Source organism: Taudactylus pleione, unplaced genomic scaffold (assembly GCF_031769625.1).
Source record: "Taudactylus pleione unplaced genomic scaffold, aTauple2 ptg000078l, whole genome shotgun sequence".
Classification (NCBI taxonomy): Eukaryota; Metazoa; Chordata; class Amphibia; order Anura; family Myobatrachidae; genus Taudactylus; species Taudactylus pleione.
The window spans coordinates 1530387-1548335 of record NW_028284480.1 but is presented as its reverse complement, the minus strand read 5'-3'; the positions used below and the strand labels follow the sequence as shown (position 1 = coordinate 1548335).

General features: G+C 41.1%; 1 protein-coding gene across 1 annotated transcript in view; it reads right to left on the bottom strand.

Annotated features, from left to right (window-relative positions):
• The window catches only part of CRYBB2 (crystallin beta B2), a 40062-nt gene extending 22345 nt beyond the window's left edge, over positions 1 to 17717 (bottom strand). Inside the window, exons 1-3 of the mRNA XM_088467930.1 lie at positions 17625 to 17717; positions 12206 to 12277; positions 4151 to 4269 (exon numbers count right to left, since the gene is read on the bottom strand). Coding sequence (XP_088324056.1) covers positions 4151 to 4269; positions 12206 to 12256 — 170 coding nt within the window. The 5' untranslated portion in view covers positions 12257 to 12277; positions 17625 to 17717. The remainder of the gene's footprint in view (positions 1 to 4150; positions 4270 to 12205; positions 12278 to 17624) is intronic.
• Between the last annotated feature and the right edge of the window lie 232 nt (positions 17718 to 17949).

The following is a 17949-nucleotide window of genomic DNA, read 5'->3' as shown; positions in this document are numbered from 1 at the left end:
AACAGAGGGAGCACTGCCTCATACCAACAGAGGTAGCACTGCCTCATACCAACAGAGGTAGCACTGCCTCATACCAACCGAGGTAGCACTGCCTCATACCAACAGAGGTAGCACTGCCTCATACCAACAGAGGTAGCACTGCCTCATACCAACAGAGGTAGCACTGCCTCATACCAACAGAGGTAGCACTGCCTCATACCAACAGAGGTAGCACTGTCTCATACCAACAGAGGTAGCACTGCCTCATACCAACAGTGGTAGCTCTGGGTACTTAGAATTTGCACTTTTTGTTTTTTGCAATTGTGGCGTTGTATATTTGCATGATGGTGAATCTCAGTCATATGGGTCCCCAGTCTCTTGCCTTTCCTCATATTTGTGTCTTTTTCACACTGCTATTACAATGCCTAACCACTAGTAGTGCACATGATACATATGCCTTCTCATATACAGTGCCAAAAATATGTATATGTAGGAAATACTGAGGAAAAAACGCATGGTGCTACTTAGTCACATTTTTCATGACAAGCCAAACAGGGCTATTTGGTATAATTTTGGTATAAGTGTGTATGGACGCATCTGTAAGCTGCACTCCCTCATCTGCCATTTTTCACATATCTATTCTCTACATCTTCTATGATAAAATCATCTCAACTATGAAGCTTGTATCTATAAAAAGCAGTCTCTTGACTAGACCCAAACACCCATTGACCGTTTCCTTCTCTCGGCTTACCAGTCCTTAAAAACGTTTTCAATATCTTGTTTGTAACTGACTATTCCAACTTGTCACATCAAATAGTCTAACAGGTGAGGTTTAGTCTGTATATCGCTCCCAACATTCCACAAAAATAATTTGACCTCATCACTGGCAAATCCAAAGATTTACTGATGCACTTGATCTCTGCAGCCTTTGACACATTGGAACACCCTCTACACATAGATGTTGGAGATGCTGTACTGAAATATTCCTGTAGTGTCAAGTTTAATGACCCCACCCCATCTCCACTCTTATTATCATCTGGTGCACCCCAAGCATTAGTTCTAGGTCCTTTGTTATTTTCAATGTAGATTGCTTCTCTTGGTAAATTAATTAGATATTTCAGTATAACTCTACTCTCCAAATCTCTCACAATCTCTTGTGGATGGACCTCTCGATATATAAAACTGTCTTTTAAAGACAGAATTCCTTTATGTAACATCTCTATATGTATTTAAAACCCGACTAATAAAAGCCACTACTTAAGCACGATGTCTGATTGTCACCTTTGATAATGCCCTATTCTTTGTTCATTATATTCAGTTTATAATATATCTAAAGCATCGCACTCTCATAAAATAAAAATGTTTGTATAGTACATCCATACAGTAAATCAGACAAGACATAACCAAGATCTTTGTCACTGTCCAGCCTTAGTCTATTAGTTACATATACTGTCTAACTATATATATCTACATATATATAGAGATTTATATATATACTATACAATATATACATACATATATATAGAGATTGTCACAGTACATGTAGACAAGGGCACTCTCCAAAGTCATATTAAAAAATAACTTTTTATTTATTTAAGCTTCAAGTTGCCATCCTCAATATACATAGGAACAGAATGTCGTCAGGTCATATGTTAACGTTTCAGTCCTAAACGGACCTTCCTCAGGACATTAAATCACAAAAATACATGTACTGTGACAATCTCTATATCTAGGTGGATTTCATGAATCCTAGTCGCACCCCTATGATGACTAATTAAAGTTGGTGTGAGTGCAAGATCTATGACATACATATATACAGATTTATATATATATAATAATACAATATAAACATACATATATATATTTAGTACATATATAATATTATATATATATATATATATATAAACAAATAATTGTCTGCACTCACAGTAAGCACAAACATTCCTGGGGTGCTACACAATATATGAACATGGAGATAACAGCTCCAGTCATAGTGAAAACAAAATCGGGGTGCACTCACCAGTTTGTAGAATAAAAATATCCTTTATTGAGGCATATCAACAGTAAACAACACCAACGTTCTGGTCCCCATAGGACCTTTATCAAAGTAAATTTATGAATGTACTATGGGCCTTAGGCAATTTACTTCCAGGTTTGGACCCTGCAGAGCTACTACACGTGAGGACAATAGGATGCGCACATGTTAGCAATCAGAACTGGAGAGGGATTGAAAGGATTTCCTCTCCGAAATTGTTTTTATTTTGTAGCCTATAGACTACAATGACTAATACCATCAAAAGGTAACATCGGCTATGGGGAGGCAGGCCCTGAATATCAGTTTTTTTTATGGGAATTTGTATGTACATATCTTGAATGTTATTATTTGTATAAAGTAACTTGTAGTTTAGATTCTGTCTTCTTTCAACATGTGACAATAATTATCAGTTTTGTATCTTATAACATCCTATGCTCTTCTGTAGCAGTTGTACTTGGTATACAGTATCTAATAATAAACAAAACAACAATACAATTACAAATCTGTCACACATGCTTGCGGTTTGTATGATGTTTCTATCAAATCTACAGCAGGCAGATAACCTTGTAGAAATTCTCTCTTTATGATAAGAATTTATAGAGCTGAACCAATTCAACGCAAAGCCTGCTGTTTGTATCATCACCTCATGTAACCCAAGAAATAGATGTATCATTATGGATTAGATGTAATAAAACTGTATATATTACATATATTATCTAGTTATCTAATAAATGACAAATATATTTTACATAATTTGTTCATACTGTTTTTCTGGATTCTTAAGGTGCGTACACACTAGACGATGTGCTCACGATGCAATATCATCAGCTATTTCCCTTGAACTCTTCCCGGCAGCTCCAGGACACGACATGGTGCTACAAAGTCTCCAATCTGTCACTGTGTAAGATCTTTCATAATTTCTGTCACTTGGTTCTATAAGCATGTTTGTAAATAAGGAGCACATTTACTATATGTTTGGTGACGTATTCAATCTGCTGGCCATCGCCGGTGGTTTCCACCTTCAAATAGCAAATATACTATTCCGTAATTTGGTGGTATAAAATCCGCCCGCGATGTGTACTAAGATATTCCTTTGAGTGTCATTACCAGACTATTTAACATCAATAGATGGTAAATATCATCTATGGAGGGCGGATGGCGGCCATGGTCCAGACATGCACATTTTGTGCGTGTGGTATCAAAAGCCAAAGATGGTTTCCACCTAATGGTTCACTCGTGGATGGCCATCCCTAGTGATATGACTATTTCCTTTCCTGAAGCATCATGGGTATGAGAAAGTAAGATTAAATACAGTAAGTAGCCACAAGTCTAGTGCTGATTGGTCATTTCAGCAAAGGAAGAAGCTTTGCCCTTACTTTAGTTCTGTTTGTAAAAATAACAATGGCCTCAGGGGCAGCTGCCCTTATTTCTGGACCTTTATACAGTCATTTGACAATATAGTGATGAAGTAAATTATGAAAGGGAAATTCCCATTATTTCTGTGCCCTAATGTACTTACACAATGTTAGAAGAATAGAAAGAGATAACAATATTATAAAACACATTTACGTGTGCACAAAATGGCTGACATAAATATGGCTTAGAATTAAAGCTCCATATCCTAATAATGGACCTGATCCTGAGTTGCTCGCAGCTCCTTAGACATTTCAGCAGACTGCGCATGCGCTATAGTGAATACATCAATGTAATAGTCGGACGCATCTGAGCCGCTTCTCTGCACACATGAAATGGGGGGTTTTGGGCGGCAAATGGGTGGACGCATGGAAGAAAATCTTCTTGTGGGAGTGTTGTGGGCGTGTAGCCACAGTTGCGTCCTATTCTAAGTGTGCGTATGGAGAAGGGAAACCTGTATCAGAAGGATCTCTTACACCTACCCCATGCTGGATGCAAGTGCCAATACTAATGAAGATGGCTGCAGACAGAATAACACTGGGTGGCGTGATGATCCCACTTGAAGATGTATATATATATATAGTTGTATTGGCATTGTGTTTGCAAAATATCTGTATCCCATATACAGTCGTGTATGGAGCTGCATGTCACTCAGAATCAGGCCCAACATGGTAATAGGCTTTGTGAAATAGCTGTGACACTGCATAATGTTCAGATACATACGGTCCAGAGTGCACAAGGATTGAGCCAACTTTCTCCATACCAGCCTCTTTTAGGTTGGTACAGGGTCCACTGAGTTCATGGCAGCGACCTTGGAAGTTTTCTTGCTCAAAGATGACAATCTGTAAATAAGGAATCAGAATATTACATACATTGTGGGTCATGCTGAGCCGAGCGTACAACCATTCACTTACTGTAGCATAACGTATGAATGTTTGTGTAATTGCAACACAGACAGCCCTGCGCTTAGACATGTACATGCCTGTTAGTAGCTACATCACGTGTGAGTGCCTGATATCTGGTGTAAATAAACACTAACAATGATGATGGTGTTGGACCCCAGCATTAGCTACCTGCTTCTGATTGGCTGATTGTGGATTTACCTCTGAAGTTGATTGGTGCTCTCTTCATTGATCATGCTTATATTATATGATTTTGTGGCAATAGTTTAGAATGAATTGTTTGCTTCTTTCTTTTATACACGACAAGGAAGATTATACCTGCTGTGTTACAGAGGGTTTTTTATGTAAATCAAATCTAATAGTCAATGCTTTTTTCGCTATCAAAACAAATGCTGAACCTTTTGATGTGCTTATGACGTGGTTGTATGTACAGTAAGTGTATGTAATCTGACATAAACTTTGTTTACATCCTGCCTGTATTGGTGAATAATCACTCAGGCACCATATACACGCACATCTACTAATCCTGATTTATCCAATAGGGCAACCAGCTTTTGAACTTAAATGTTAATAGATATACAGTATGTTTTAAAGCTGTTCTGCAGTTTTGAGATAATATTGATTTGTAGCAAATCAGCCCTAAGAGTCTACTGTGTTTAGCTTCATCATATTCATTTAATGCATATTTATTGGAAATAAAGTATTGTATCAGTTTTATTTGTTTCCGCAAGTTGGGAAAAAAAAATCACTCAAAATAGTGTATATCCTACAGATACAGAGCCGGGGACATCTTGAGATATGTACAATTGGAATCAATGTATCAAGCAGTGAAAAGAGTGGAGAGGTGAAACAGTAGAGAAGTTGCCCATAGCAACCAATCAGCTTCGAGGTAGCATTAATCAAGTAGATTCTATAAACTGATATGAGCAACTTCCATACTTGTCCACTTCTCCACTCTTTCTTTCACTGCTTGATACACATCTCCTCCATAGTGAGAAAAAAACATTCCACAGTAAACACAGTAAAATGCAGATTATCCCAACTAATTGGGACTGAGGGTAGTTTGAATGACCAGATTATTTGAATAATTGGACAAGTATTAAATTATGTATATTGCTTTTTTGCAATTGTATGAAACAATTTAATTATGTGGTAATATAACTTAGTAAAACAAATTTGATTTGGTTAGTTGCCAATACTGATAATTGGTGTTCTTATAATCATCTTTCTACTGTTAATGCAAATTGTTTTGGATACAATAAAATCACTTGGATCCTACACCCTCCTCAGCATGTAAATGCCTGGCTTAATATATAATATATAAATGACAGAGCTGATTCTCTATGAATATGTAAAGGACATGTAGAATAAAGCTCCTCCTCCATAACTGTGATGACCAATGGTGATCAGCCATATACATTTTTGGTTTGAATGGCTCATCTGGAAACACTAGGGGTATATTTACTAAAGTGTAATGGATAAGTTGCCCTTAGCAACCAGTCAGATTCTACTTAACATTTAACTATCACCTTCTAGAACAGCGTTTTTCAACCGGTGTGCCTGGGCACACTAGTGTGCCGTGGGCAGTTGTGAAGTGTGCCGTGGTGGTGGTCAGAGCTGCCAGGCACATAATACAGTAATTTGTGATCCGGGCTGCTGCTGAGCTCCTCTGGGAGGCTCAGGCGCGCCCGGGCCGTCACCTGCCTAGACGCGGCGGCGTGACATCACAGGTCACGCACACTGTGTTGCCTCCTGCAAGCCCGCCCACCTGCAGTAGTGACCGAGCCGGCACTTTCTGCCCGCGCCAGTGACAGAGCCATGGCTTCCTGCCCGCCCCACGCCAGTGACCAGCCGGCGCTTCCTGCCTGCCTCGCACCAGTGAGAGATCCAGCGCTTCCTGTCTGCCCTGTGCCAGAGCCAGCACTTCCAGCCCACCCTGTGTTTGTGACCGAGCCAGTGTTTCCAGCCCGGGGGGAAGGTGAGCCAATCTGCTTTTTTTTCAGTTGGGGAGCAATGTGTTTTTTTTCTCTGTGGGGGCCAATGTGATTGCTTTACTTTTGTGGAGGGCAAATGTGATTGCTTTATTTCTGTGAGGGCCAATGTGATTGTTTTACTTTTGTGGGGGCCAATGTGATTGCTTTATTTCTGTGGGGGCCAATGTGATTGCTTTATTACTGTGGGGGCCAATGTGATTGCTTTATTTCTGTGGGGGCCAATGTGATTGCTTTATTTCTGTGGGGCTCAAAAATGTGATTGTTTGTTTTATTCCTGTGGGGGCCAATGTAGTGTGTTTTATTCCTGTGGGGGCCAATGTATGTGTGTTTTTTTCATAGGTCGTGCACGCCAAATCGCCAGATGGTGTGCCATGGCAATTTTAAAATCTTGTGTAGTGTGCCTTGTTTTAAAAAAGGTTGAAAATCACTGTTCTAGAAGAAAATAGCTAGAATCTGATTGGTTGCTGTGGGCAATATCTCCAATTCCAAAAACTCTCACTTTAGTAAATTTACCCCCTAGGAATCTTCATGAGAGTATTTTATAATTTTGCTGAATGGGTTTCACAGATTAAAGCACCAGTAAAAATGGAGGTTGAAAGAAACATAAGGACATTGAATGTTTTTTTGTTTTGGTGACAAATAAGTTCATCCCTACAATTGATAATGTTGTAAGGTCATAGAGACCGTTTGTTATCTTGTATACTTTCAGTCCGGTTTTATATTTCCTTTACAAACCATTAATATCCTCCCTAATATCCTTCCTGCTCTGTTATCAGTACTCAGCATCTATATAATTGAATTTATAAAACTGAACCTCCACCAGTAGGTTACATTCACAGCACACAAAGGACCTCATTCAGAGTCAGTCGAAGCGGCCGCACGGTCGTACGCCACCAATGTTCGCTATACTGCGCATGCGTAAAGTTCGCAATGTGCGTGCGCAAACTAGCCGCTACGATCAGAAATTTCTCTCTCCTTGAACACAGCCAGGTCGGTAGTTTCAGTGACAGATTGAGACATTTGTGGGTGGTAACAGGGGAAAGTGCTTGAAAACGGGGGAGTGGAGATCCAAACGCAGGCGTGCCTAATGATGCGGACGGCGTTTTGTGGTAGTGCATACGGTTTATGGGAGTGCATAATTAACAAAGTAGCGTCATGGCACATGTGACATGGGAGGTTTTTACAATGACATGATCGTAGAGCTTAAGAGAGGGTATGGTCAACCTTAAGCTCTACGACCAGTTCCGATGGTTCCCGATGGTCTCGATTAATCCTTATATGCCCGGAGATGACGTGCAATGAGTACGAGAAGGGGGCGTATTTTTTTGTCTTCCGACCGCTTCCTCTCCTTGGTCGGCCAGCTACCGATCCGAACTTAGGGACGCAACTTGCGAGGGAATCATTTGCATATACGGCCCCTTTTCCCGTACGACCGTGCGGCCGCTTCGACCGACTCTGAATGAGGTCCAAAGTATCACCATGTAGTACATAGGAGAAAAGAATAGGGCATGTGCCAGAGGAAACATAAGAACATTCCTATGTACTTTTTATAGCTATTTATACACAAATATAAGCATTATTTTGATGAAAAACGTTAGTTTATACTAGTGATTTCCATATTTTCTTGAATCACGGCACCCTAGAATTTCAGCATTTTTTTCATGGCACCCCTAGACTAAAGGTTTCTTACTGAGAAAATAAGAAAAATATATATTACAATTCACTTACTTCCATTCCTTAGGCTCAGTTATGTGGTGGTGGACAGGGTTGTGTCTGTGTTTGTACACACATTTTATGATTAGCAGCCCCAGCTCTGGTTTTGCCTATTACATTGACTATAAATAATTTGATTTTTTTTGTGCTGGCCACCAGAGTGTGGCACCCAGTGTAGGAACCACTGGTTTACACTGACAGTATCTGGCCAGCACAGTGCAGTTATTGTGTTATAGTTACAAAATACTCAGGTAAAAGTAATGATAACAATTGGGCTGATGTTGTGTTGGATTTATGCCAGTTTGTATAGTGTAAAATATACAAACAGGTTCTTCATATGCAGAGAAAATAAGGCCACATGCCTCTGTGTATGCTGTGCGTATGCTGATTTGCTAATATGTGACATGTGTGCCCACTTGAGACTGTAGAGCTGAGAGGGGAGGGAATGGCTGGCTTAATGCACAGAGATGCATAAGTGTACACCTGTCAAAGCCGTTCCAATTGTGGGTGCCTGAGGGCTGGGGCAGGGCACATACATTCTTATCATGACAATGGTTGCCAGCTCTAGCTGGCCACTTTTGATTAGCTGATAGCTGATTCATAGCTGAAGCCGAAAAGAGCATTGTTCATGCATAAATTATATCATTTTATGAAGGTATTTTATTCATGTACAGAGAGAGAGCTTCAAAATAAAATGTTTAAAAATATAGTTTGTCATGCTTACCTACAGTACTCTCCTGGAACATTTAGGAGACTCCTTCATTTTTGGGAGTCCCTGGATCCCTGGAAGAGTAAGTGGTCCTCCCGCATGCTGTCCACTTCCTAGTGAAATGGGCAAGATGGGGAGCATAATTCCGGTCTATGAAGAGGGGTCAATATCAGTGGGGTCACAAGGGGGGTGCGGGCCGCACCCGGATGTCACCTGCCGAGAGGTGACACCAAAGTACCTCAGTGACAGGAGCTGGTGCTGCACTGTAGCAGTATGTGCAGCACTCGGCTCCTGACACAGTGAGGGAGCTGGCACTGCACACAAAGTGGTTCCCAGGGGCAGTCCGCATCTCCGGGACCTCCGGAGTAACTAAAACAGGTGTTCGGTCCTCAAGGCCATGTTAGGCCACACCCCTGCCAGTGAGGACACGCCTCCTATAATCTCTGGACTGTCCACACCGGGTGTCACCAAGGTGAGTGATGCCACTGGTTAATATGACACGTTTCTATGAGAATTACATCATTTTATCCCTGCTTCCTAATAAAGAGATGTGCCCAGCCCTGTCCCCATTAGCCTACAACCGAAGGGAAGAAATCAAATGTAGGCAAGCATGACTACAATGAAACTTGGTGCATATGATACTGGTGCAGATCTGCATGCAAATTACTATTCTTAAGGGGCCTATCCATTACCCGACTTTGTGAACAATCCGACCAAAACCAGGAGGTTTTGCTCGCATTGTTCACAAAGTCGGGTAATGGATAGCCGGCAAGGACCAGTGACGCTTGTGCACGCTGAGTCCTTGCCGTCCCTGACTATCTACTGAACATGCCCGTCAACCTGACGATGCTCGTAATGTTCGGCATGTTCAGAGATAGGAGGTCGGGTTCCTTCACTGAATGACGCTCAGTGAACGCTGTTCAGTGCGGTGTCGGCACCTCGGCGACCTGAAGGTCTGAACGCTAGACGTTCAGACTTTCAGGTTGCCTAATGGATAGAAACCTTAACAACTTCACACAACTTACAACACACTAAATACTCTCAAACATAACATCAGAGAAGTACAGTTCATTGAGTAATGTGAATTTCTGCTCTTTCATATTTTCAATAAATCACACACACTTTGTATTAGTCATGCTGTATGATCCATATATATTGGTTCACTCATGTATGTTATTTTAATTTTACCTTGTGTTTTCATTCTGCAGTAGGTTTAAATATGTCTGTCTGATATATTCTACGATGTTGGTATGGCCTACTTTTCTCCCAGACTTGTAAATTATTAAAACGATGTTTCCACATGTGAGATATGTGCACAATGAGCAGGCTGCAAACAGCAAATATTAGGCATAATGTCAAAATCAGCATATTTGTAAACCCTATTATATTCTCTTTTTTATTAAGGATTCTCTCTCCCTCTTCCCTATTCATCTATTCTGTCTCTCTCCCATTGTTCTCATCTTCTGTGCTTTGTGCGGGTACAGATTATCACATGCTATGCCCAATTTCCAAATGTTCAATTTCCCAGGACACTGAAACCCGAATTGTACACAAATCTATGGGTCTCATTCAGACCCGGTCCCAAGCACCAATGTGGGGGTGGCTACACAAATGGAGGCGTTCCTTAACGAACGCCTACCGTTTTGTGGGCGGCCGCACTGACATCATCAGTGATGTCAGTGGGGAGTTTCCTGCTCTTTCAGAGCAGGAAGCTCCCTGGGGCTTGCGGCTGCCGAGACCCAACCTAAGGGTCTCGTCGCAAGCCCCGATGGTGTTCACCATCGCGACCATCAACCTGGTCGGTCGTTAAGCTGTGGTTGGTAACCCACAGCTTACCTAACGACCAGGAGGCTGCACTTCAAAAATGAAGCGGCCACCCTCATTCAGAACGAGCGCTTGCTTCTTGCGAGCGCCTCTGAATGAGGGCCTATATCTCTCTGAAGCCAACCCCCAATGCTGCATAAACACAATCTGTATGACTAGTGATCTGTGCGATATAGAGTTGGCCACAAATGCACCAAATTCACAGGCCGCAATTCCCACCACATGAAAAGCAGCAGCAGCAATCTGAGGATGTGTACCAGATGGAAACAAGAGCATATGCACCTGATTTACGCTATGCATACATCACATACACTTACATGCAGTATCACGTTTTTATCCATTTATTTTATTTGCAAATGACACTTTTGGCATATAGAAAACTACTAAAGCCTTTCAAATACAGGAGAAACAACTGCCCATCTTGTGTACTTTCACACAAGCAAATGTATATTCACGAACATTGAGAAACTCGCAAACAGCCAATCACAAGAAATTTGCTCATACTTGGAACCATCATCATCAAAGATGCTAAGTTATATGTCCTCCTTTCCACCCCACCTCACCTATGCAGGTACAAAAGGTGTAAGTAGCAGAATCATATATACCTGTGTGCACCTACACTACTGGGCATGCCCAGAACAATTTCATGTAAGATTCTTAACACTATACCAACTATCATAGTACTCAATCGACTAGTGTCAGTGTACAGCAGGTTCTATCATAACCTTGCCTGATGAGGCTGCGCACGTTTCTGGTTATTGCAGTAGGAAAACCTTGCTTAGTATTGGCTTGTACCTAGATTGGATGTGAACAAAACCGAGGTTCATCTGTTCTGATATTCCACGTAGTATTAAGCTGGCCACACATCTAAAGATTATCTGTCCGTCCAGCCTACTAGTTGATTGGTTGGAATAAAAATCTGGTAAGGAATACAATTAGCAATTTGCTCCCAAATGCTGGAAAATGGACAAAAACTGTTGTTTGAACAAATTGTTTAGGTCAAACATTTAACAAACTTGTCTGACGACCATTTTCATCTGTTTTCTGGCATTTAGGAGCAAATTGCTGATCATCATTTACTCCCATACGTTACCAGATTTTCATTCCAACCAATCAACAAGTTGGCTGGTTGGATGTAAGTTGGTCTAGTGTGTGGCTAGCTTTAGTGAGTGAGCTACCAATGGCTAAAGGAATCTGCCCTTAAATGTTACTATATACTGTAAGATTTCCTTGTTTTATTCTTGGGATGGCCAGTGCTGGCAAAAATGTCAGTGCGTGCTGACACTATAATTACCATGGGGATCTATAAATCACAACTGATACATCCACACAATGAACACGATGAACACAAATGTACTCTGATAGAGGAGAACCAATGTACAAAGACTGACCCTGATTGAAAATAGTGCTGAGTACAACCATGATGGAAGCATGTATCTATTCACAAGACTGACTGGAACGTTAACCTAGGACAGCATTGTTCTAGGGGAAGCTGAGAAAAAGCTTTATGACATCTGCCATTTTACAGGCAGTTATGGGCAAATTATGGCCCTTCTCCTCCCTGACAAGTAGGGAGGGGTGAGGGAGCTCAGCTCATAATTTGTAGTGAAGCACAATGATCATTAGTTTCACCTACCTTTGAGTTAGGTTGCTGTTTAGTGGCTGGAGCCTGATGGTCAGATGCCATTGTTATACTGATGTTTTATTCCTGAGGTAAAAAAAACACATAAACAATCAGAGGAGTCTTATAAGTGATTGCTTTACTCTATGAATCATCATAGACTAAAGCCGCCCATACACTGTGCCATATGCACCTTGTGACGCGGTGGCCGACTGCCCGATATGCCATCACCCCCCACCCGCATAGCACTGCATGGGATTGTATATCGCATCCCCAGATCAAATGAACATGCAGTAAGATCTGGAGGTGCGATGTATGACCCCACGGGAGCGCGCTCTGTCCGATATCATGCCCATACACGGTACGATATAGCAACGAAATCGCACCAATCCGTCGAATCGGCTGCTATATCGCACTGTGTATGGGCACCTTTAGGATTTCTTCTGTTTAGTCAATTCACACACAGGCACTAAGGACATGTGGTCAATGGCTGGCGAGGCACACATGTATAAAGACACAGTTTTTATATGAAAACACTGGAGCATGACTGGGAGTATGATAGGACTGCACGTCCCTCAGCTGCACCCCTTGCACCTATGGAATTTACGCCAATGACTAATGGGGATTTTGATTGCTACAAAGAAATTGATTCTTAGACCAAGGACAACTCAAATAAATGTTATCTGGTCAACTCTTATTTGGAAGCATAAATGTTTTACATATAGCTCTGGAAAACAAGCTGCGACCTATAGACTTCCCTGCAGTCATTGTACAATGGATTTGCCATGGTGCTTATGAAGGGGTAACTTGGTCCTCTATTAGCTATAACTATTAGGCTATTAATTAAATATAATTTTTTAATTAATTTATTTTTATTTTGAAATAGTTGACATTTTATGTGATCTGAGTTTTATGATAAATATCTATATATGCAATACCAAATATAATATCAATATATACATTCAATATAAACAAACATATCTTTTACCCATTTGGAGCTCATGACTGAAAATTCTTATTTAAAATAATAATTTTCCTTTTTCTATTGAGCAACAATAGCAAGCTTGGACAGGGTTGCATAATAGAGGACATAATCTGAGTTTCCACCTCAACTGTGGTCCAATACACCAAGGAGAACATTAGCAATCTGAATTATGGACCCAATTAAAGCCTGCTCTGAGCTATATAAACCCATCCAAATCAACTGACAGTCACTCTTTGAAAAAGCCCCCATTGAAAGGGGCGAAACGCGTCAGGGGATTCCCCCTTACTACACGGCATTTCCTACTTGTGGATGATCTCCAGTGGAACCGCCAGCTGGTTTGTTTGCAGCCGCTATTTGTTCTCCGCGGAGTCACTGCAGAGAGGCACCGGCATTGTTATTTTAGCTGGACGGTACTGTCAAGTGAGCAGAGACGAGGAGAGATTGAGGGACTACTGAGTCCAAATACCCCAGCTCCAATACCCGCTCACTTTAACTGGAGAAACAAGCTTCCATTACATACAGCGGCGCTGCACCGCTTGACCTGTATTAAGGACAGCTGAGCAGTGTCGGACTGGGGTATGAAGGGCCCACCAGGGGAAATGCAGTTGTAGAGGCCAATGCTTAAGGGGTGTTGCCAACCACCAAAGAGGCTTGGAACCATTACAGAGGACAAACCAAGCACCCATGTTCCTGCTCTACCGGGGTATTGACCTTCTAATAGAGTAATAAATTATAATTCAAATGTATGGTCTGGAACCTGACATTAGAAGAGTGGGTGTGGCCCTCAAGCATTGGGGCCCACCGGGGATTTCCCCTGTACCCCTGTGGGCCAGTTCAACCCTGCAGCTGAGGATAACATATCAGCTCAGCAGGAGCCAAGGGAGACGGTATAATTGTTTGTGCCTAGCCATACTTGCTATAGCATTAACTTATTTCACTGGAGAAATTGGCATGTTTTTTTGCTCACCGCAACGCTATATTACCTGACCTGTACAAAGGATAGGTATTACATCAACACAGCGGTTTTTCAATATTCGGCTGGCAAGTTAGTATATGACATTCAACTGTTGTATGGTGGACACATGATCAATATTCTAATTGGACTGCTCTGGGCATTTTACCCTCTGTATTGATTTCAAATATTCATGCCATATCATACACAAGTAGTAAAGTGGTTTTTAGTGTACATACATATGCTCAATAGAGGTTTATTGTCTTGTGTATTGTATATTTTGAACAATACGAGTTGTATTTGTCTACAGATTATGTGTATTTTTAATTGGGAACAAATATCGGATTAAAAATTAATATATTAACAAATTAGTACAAATTTCCTATTTTGGAGCCATGACTGATTTATGTATGCATGTGAAGTCTGCTATCTTGCAGTAGATTCCTTTATATTAGCGCAGTCTGATACAAATTGCACCTCTTATTTGGAAGCATAAATGTTTTACATATAGCTCTGGAAAACAAGCTGCGACCTATAGACTTCCCTACAGTCATTGTACAATGGATTTGCCATGGTGCTTATGAAGGGGTAACTTGGTCCATTATTAGCTATAACTTTAGCTTTAAATGCATACTGTACATATATAATTTTTGTGCTCTCCTAAATTCATCATCTTATCAAACACAAAAACGAACAAGCTGCCTGCGTGTCCAAGCGAGTTAGATGTCTGCTTTGAAAAGATAGTCTGGCGTGAAGACTGTTTGTGACTCCATGCAATCAAAGCTCAGACATGTCATAGATTGAAATAGTTGATACTGCTCCACAATTGAAGTCAAAACCCTGTAATATTCCATACTCTCATTGCTCATTTTCCAAAATGTTATAATTGCTAAATAATGAAGACACTCTGGTAATTACATAGACAGCCAGGGAATTTCAGGGCACATAAGTTATATCTCCCGAGCTTCTTCATGATGCCTGCTCAGTTTACATGTAATACAATTTAGCACAGCATGTCTCCATAATAACATTTGCATGTGAAGTCCTTATAGTGTAATAGTAAAGCTTGCTATGTGAAGATTCAGTCAGTGGGTGATACAATATAATAGAATAGAAAAGAGATAGACACAGGAGGCAGAGGAGTTGGGCCACAGCAAGTGTACTACCTGTAATGGTATTTACATTTGTGTTAGCAGTGTTATTTTTGCGAAACAATCCCAATGGCTGGAGGCCACACAGTCATTAGCAACTGCAATCAGAGGTAATGGTCTAGTATACTTGAAAGACAGACTGCTATCGAGAAGCACGATCAGAATTAATGCCAGAAAATTTGGTACACTGGGAAGTCAGGGAACTATCAGTAAGAACAGTCAGAGAACTGTCAAGCCAGAGAATTATCAGTAAAAAGGGTCAGGGATACTGCTAGAGTGTCGGTACACTTGGAAGTCAGAAACTCATCATCAATAAGCATGTTCAGAGTTAATGGCAAAAGTTCTACGCTTGTGATAGTCAGGAAGACGAGATACCGATATACACTGTTACATGGACAAAGTAATCTAGCAACAGTACAGCTAGTTTGCCTGGTTAATGCAACAGCTGAGGTGCACAGGTTGGCGGCAGGGCCAGATTAACAATGGAGAGGATGGAGCTACAGCTCCAGGCGTCCACATAAAAATAGGCCCATTGTCATGACAACATGATGTTGACTGGCCATCTGCTCTCCACACGGTCAGCCATAAATCATAAGTAGTAAAATTGTATTTCTATTTACCTCACAAAATTGAGCATTTTTTTCTTTTACATATTTAGGGAAACATTGGGTATAGGGGTGTACACACCCACATGGCACTGGCCACACCTATACAGCACTGGTCACACCTCCTCTGCTTCTCATAATAAGCCCTTGGTCATTTTCAGCTCCAGGCCCATGTGGCCCTCAATCCGGCCCTGGTTGGCGGTGATGATATATGTCACTAGCCCAGGGGAACCCAACCTCGGTCCTCAAGAGCTACTAACAGGTCACATTTTCCAGATCACCTAGCTGGTGCACAGGTGTAGTCATAACTCACTAATACATTTGAAAAGATCCACAGGTGGAGCTAATTATTTCACTTGTGATTCTGTGGGGAGACCTGTAAAACATGCACTGTTGGTAGCTCTCGAGGACCAGGGTTGGCTACCCTTGCCCTAGCCCATATAGTTATCTCCGTCAGAGAGCACTACATGTTTTATCTGGGGCAACTCTGCCAAACCCCAACGGCACTCGCGTCCAAGTGCGAACAAGCCGTCCAGTGCATCAACCAAAATGCCAAGGACAAGAAAGATTGTGCAAATATTTCCAGGTAAGAGGTTCATCAAAGCTGGCTCTTTAGGCATAACATAGCTGGTAATACACCACAGGGGATTGTACCAAAGTTAATGCAGTTTGTGACTCTGCTTAAGGCTTAACATACTATTAATTTGCCATTGTGAGAGATCTCCTTCAAACATCCCTGCACACCAGGGATATGTGTGTTCTTTTGTCACATCATATTGGCAATAGAAGAGAATGATCTTATACATTGAATTCAAAGAGCAATTATTTTCATTATAATCACTTTCTGCCTTATTGAAGCTCACAGTCTAAATTCCCTACCACACAAATTCATTCAGACATGAGGGTCCACTTTTTCGTGAGCCAATTAACCTGTATGAAGAAACTGAGGCAGCCATTAGAAATATGAACATGAACACAGGGAGAACACACCAACTCCAGACAGATAGTGCCCTGGATAGAACTGAATACATGCCTCCCATTGCTTCTAGGCAGCAATGCTAGCCACTGTGCTACCAAGCCACAATACTGCCATGATGTTTAACTTGTAAAATATAGTAGCTGATGTGTGAGTTGCTCCAAAAGCTTGTGATCTTGTTTGCTTTCATAAGGCCAAACCACACAAGCTTGTCATAGAGCTGTCACTTAACGCAATGCCCTACAAAATTATTTGAGTTTTTTTTTTAATGTGATATACAGTTAGGTCACCGTCAGTACAATAAGAAACAATGCAGTTCTGTCTAAGGATTATTGAGTATTGACCTCCTTTGACTAAATAATAAACTGTCAGTTATGCTGTACCATGCACCAAGGTTTCAATGTGAGATACATCCTACCAGAATAACAGTATGTGACAGTGACATGAATAGGAGGAACAGTTGATTGATGAATGTCATTTTAGGAAAGAGACTAAATAAAGGTTGAATAACCTAGCTCCAGGAGCACAAACATGCTTTGCCAACCAACAAAACATAATGATTTGTATAAATAATGCCTTAGGTTATTCTGTTTGTGGCGATACCAGTGATTTTTGAGAAACATAATCTATGCAATTAATCTTTGTGCTAGTAATGGAAATATTTTCTTAGAGATATTACATCTTCACTGACATGTTCCCACTGTAAGACCGGACTATTTGTATTGTTTAGAACAAAATGAGAAAAACCAAGTAAGCAGTTCTTACCTGTATGCCAGTACCCGCTTGTTCCAGTAAAGGCCCTTCGGCTCCTGGTTACATTTATACTGAACAGGGATAGAAGAATAGTGCCAGGACTATTTACAAAATATTTCCAGCGTGATGCAAAGCGATAATACTGGATTACAGCTCTGATGAAAACCCAGCTCTGCTGATGCACAGCCCGTATTGTTTTAAGAAGCAGAGTTGGAGAATTATTTCATTAGCTTTCACATTTGGCTGGCCCAGCATTGTTTGGTCTGTTAGTTGGGAGATTTGAACTTTGCATGCATCAGCGCTCTGAATGCCAAGACCTGGAACATCTCGTTTGAAC